General features: G+C 59.6%; 1 protein-coding gene across 1 annotated transcript in view; it reads left to right on the plus strand.

Moving 5' to 3' along the window:
* Nucleotides 1–1,078: 1,078 nt before the first annotated feature.
* Nucleotides 1,079–4,405, plus strand: part of TRIM29 (tripartite motif containing 29) — a 28,083-nt gene continuing 24,756 nt past the window's right edge. Inside the window, exon 1 of the mRNA XM_004712763.2 lies at nt 1,079–1,891. Coding sequence (XP_004712820.1) covers nt 1,079–1,891 — 813 coding nt within the window. The remainder of the gene's footprint in view (nt 1,892–4,405) is intronic.

The following is a 4,405-nucleotide window of genomic DNA, read 5'->3' on the forward strand; positions in this document are numbered from 1 at the left end:
CACCACCATCACCACCACCATCACCACCACCATCACCATCACCATCACAACCATCACTACCACCATCAACAACCTGTGACCCAAGAAAGGAGCTGATTTCTTTCTCACACAGCAACACCTGTTGAGACAGGTGAGAGTTAAGTGTTTGGACTTGGAGGACCAAACCACCTCACCGCTCTTTGCCTGCATGCCCCTCATCATTGTTTCCTAGTCCCTCGGACCTGTGAGAGGGTCCTGCCCTGCTCTCACAGAAACAACCTAAGGTATTGGGACAGCAAGGACTCCCAGAAGCCGATTCTGCCAAGATTGTCAGGTCATTCTATGACCTCCTGACCTATCACTCTCCCGAAGAAGGGACTTTGGGGTCTCAAGGGTCTTAGGTTCAAATCTCAACTTTACCACCTGATTTAGGGAAGTTACTTCTTAAGACCTTCCATTTCCTATCTATTTAATATGAGTAATTGAAAAGATTGTGGTGAGGGTCAAGTAAGATTATATTTGTAAAGTACTGAGAAGAATGTTCAACAATGGCTCTACCCACCACCACCATCTGTGGCCCAGAGACATGAAGGCCATGCCACTTCAAATCCAAGGTAAGCAGCAATCCCAGGTCCCAGGGAAGGGACTTTCTCCTTTGAAATCCAGGCTCAGAAATTCAAGGTGGTTTAACTTATACAACCAGATGAGTAGCCCTTCTGTCGGTGGGCCCCAGGCTCCCCCAGACAGGCAGAGCCTGGCCCCGGTGAGGACAGAGGCTCCCCCACGTCCCTGAGGGCAGCAGCTCAGAGTGGTTGCTGAGTTATGGAAAAACAATTAAGCTAGGGGAGAAGAAACACTTCTTTTAACATCCAGGCTAGGTATGTAAGTGCAGGGCGTGGGCCGGGATAATTAGTCGCTCTGCTGGCTCCGCGGTCCGCCCGTTGTGTCAGGCGGCCCCTGCTGCTCCGCCCCTGGGCTCGCCCCGCCCCGGCCCTATAGGTGCGCCCGCCGCCGGCCCCGCTCCACGCCGCGCGCGCGCTCCGGGAGACAGGCCACGTCTGCAGCCCGCACGCCGAGCAGCCCAGCCCAGAGACCCGCCATGGAAGCCGCAGATGCCTCCAGGAGCAACGGGGCCAGCCCAGAAGCCAGGGACGCCCGCAGCCCCCCAGGCCCCCACGGGAGCCCGGAGAGCGGGGCAAAGCCTGAAGCCAAGGACGCCAAGACCACCAACGGGCATGGCGGGGAGGCGGCCGAGGGCAAGAGCGCGGGCAGTGCCCTGAAGGCCGGGGAGGGCAAGACCGCCCTCTTCGCGGGGAACGAGTGGCGGCGGCCCATCATCCAGTTTGTGGAGTCCGTGGACGACAAGGGCCCCAACTACTTCAGCATGGACTCCGCCGACGGCAAGCGCTCCCCTTACGCGGGGCTCCAGCTGGGGGCCTCCAAGAAGCCGGCCGTCAGCTTCGCCGACAAGGGCGAGCTGCGGGGCAGGTCCATGTTCTCCGAGCCCCGGAAGCCCGCCGTGTCCCTCGTGGAGCCGGGCGAGGGGCGGCGCAACAGCTACCCGCCTCGGGCCGACTCGGGGATCCACCTGCGGCCCAAGCCCAGCTCCTCCGAGGAGGTGCTGTGCGACTCGTGCATCAGCAACAAGCAGAAGGCGGTCAAGTCCTGCCTGGTGTGCCAGGCCTCCTTTTGCGAACTGCACCTCAAGCCCCACCTGGAGGGGGCCGCCTTCCGAGACCACCAGCTGCTGGAGCCCATCCGGGACTTCGAGGCGCGCAAGTGTCCCCTGCACGGCAAGACCATGGAGCTCTTCTGCCAGACGGACCAGTCGTGCATCTGCTACCTGTGCATGTTCCAGGAGCACAAGAACCACAGCACCATCACCGTGGAAGAGGCCAAGGCCGAGAAGGAGGTGACCCTGGGCCCCTGCACACCTCTGGCTGCCCACAGAAGTCTCCACCCCACCAGCCCCTTTGGGGAACCCCACCTTCCCCCTTCACACCCCAGGGTGGCCATGGGGCGGGGCACAGGGGTGGGGTGGGGTAGTCTGTAAGGTCTCAGGAGACCCAGGCATGTCGCAGATCAGCAGTTACGGCCTCAGGAAGATTGGAGACACCACCAAGGTCACAGATGAATTCAGGTCAGCCCGGGGCTCTGTGCCTGGCGGGGGCGTTTCTTCCTCTCGGCAGGTTTATAGGAGAGAAGATTCTTTCTCCAAGCCCCCAGCAGACCCGCCCATGGGGCAGGGGGCGCAGAGGGGAGGGGAGATAGGCAGAGAGGCGACACTTTTTGGCCACTTTAAGTCCCTTTTTCAGTCCAGCTTTGGGGGTTTGCTTTTGCAGCCCTGAGGTGTCTTGGGGTCTGTCTGATGCCCTCCCCTCCAGCTTCCTGACTCCCTGGGGACCCCCCGTTCAGGGCCCTTGTTAGCCTTCTTTCAGCAGGGCTCTGTGTGTGGTCACCTGTGGACCAGAATAGGCTTGTAGGGGGACATGATCAATTAAGACTGGTGTCTGTGCGTGTGTGTGAGCGCTCTATGCACTCGTGGGTGTTTATGCCCCTAGGTGGATGTCGGCATATATTTGTGTGTGTGACATGTGAGTACATTCCTTGGGTGCCGTGCCTGTGGATTTGTCCGTGCTGAGCAGGGCTGACACGGCATGTGCAGGCTTGTGAGAGGCGCACCTGCAGAGGTGTGCCCTACTGAGAGCCCAGTGTGGCCACTGCCCCTGCCCCTGCCCCACAGGTGCCGGCACTCTCCCGCCCACAGCTGTGCAGCTCCCTGCTGTGGGTGGCCTCCTCCAAGGCAAACCCTCCTGGCCATGGTGTGGGGAAGGGACCTGGCTTTCCTCAAGAGCTCTGTGCCCCTCAACACCCCTCCCGGCCCAGCCTTCCTGACCAGGAGCTTGCTGGTACTCTCTTCTGGCACTCCTTGCCACACCTCTGGGCTGACAGTGCTGAATGCCAGCACGTTCACTTTGGCCCAAGGAGGAGGTGTGTGGCCAGTTTTCATCCACTGCCTGGCCAGAAGCTTCTTCCTGGGGGCTAGAGATGGGTAGGGACACAGACCCAGCCTCAGGACGCCTCTTTGGAACCGTGGTGCTCGGTTCCCCAGTTGTATCCAAAACGGGGCAGCTCCTCAGACACGGTTTCGAGTTGGTGGTGCTGCCTTTGTTGGATGCCACCCTGTCAGTTCCAACTTGAGGCGCCCATGAGACAGGGAGACGCCCGCAAAGGTCGTTCCTGCAGTCTTCGTGGGGCACATGGCCAGGCCTTTCTGCGGGCAGCTGCCGGGTGAGCTTGGTTTCCAGCTCTGGTTTTGGCCTGTCGTTCGTTGTGAGACTGGACAGGCCCTTCAGCTCTCTCTGTCTCCTTTTCCTCCACATGACATTGGCTGGCTTGGGAGTTGCCAGCAACCTTGCAGAGTCTCGGCCTTCTCAGAGGGGCCTTCCGGGCCTCGGGGGTGAGCAGAGAGGTAAAGGGAGCTGAGCAGACTCTCCCCAGCAGAACACACCCTTGTTTATCTGTTTCATACGTGGAATTTGGCTCCAAGTTTTGTTCAAAACAAAGCTGTCATCCCATAGGTAAAGCCCCGGTGCCGAGAGAGATCATGAGGCTGTTCAGTGGGCAAGGGGTCTCAGAAAACCCTCTCTGGAAGGGCCACGAGCTTGGAGTTTGTGTTCTGATACTGGGACCACTGTGGGAATCAAAGACATGTAAGTCAGGAGGCAGAGCTGAGCCTCCCAAACAAGACTGGGCACCTACACCCCGTTAGGCAGAAAGAGCTGTCGGTAAACACCGGATCAGAGCATTACAGCCATGTCAGTCTCCTCCTCTGCCTAGCAGGTGGAGGTGGGGACACAGACCCAGGGAGAGGAAGGAAGATTCTAGAACCCTTTAAGGCTTCTCCCAGTGTTTGAGAGCCCCGGGGAAGGGCACAGGGGGGCTGGGGCTCAGGATATGTTTATCTCTGCAGGGTCTTGAGGTGTGCGTGCCTGTGCCTGCCATGCAGGGAGGGGGGAAGAGTGGTGCAGAGCAGAGAGGCTGAGAGCAAGCTGAGTGGGGGTGTCAGACATCAGGGGCAGTGCCCTGAGCAGGGCGCAGGCGTGGGGGACAGAAGGGGAGGAGCATGTCAATCCTGGCATCCTTTAGGGGCCTTTCCACACACCCAAACACCAGCCCACACATGGCTTCGCGCAGGGTCCCTGTTCAGAACCGGTTCTGTGACCTGCAGGTGAAGTAAGCTCAGACTTGCCCTGCTGAGTTGCAGGAGGCCGCAGTAGATACACCCAGGCTTGTTGCCCGAGCCTCGGTTCTGCCCACCCACTACAGGCAGAGGTAGTGTATGAAGGTCACTTGGTGTGGCATGGCAGTGGGGCAGTGGCCCGGGTCAGATGTTTCCAAGTCCACCCCAAATGTCACACCGGGG

This window comes from Echinops telfairi, unplaced genomic scaffold (genome assembly GCF_000313985.2).
Source record: "Echinops telfairi isolate 266 unplaced genomic scaffold, ASM31398v2 ScPeMD7_7463;HRSCAF=8501, whole genome shotgun sequence".
NCBI classification, from domain to species: domain Eukaryota; kingdom Metazoa; phylum Chordata; class Mammalia; order Afrosoricida; family Tenrecidae; genus Echinops; species Echinops telfairi.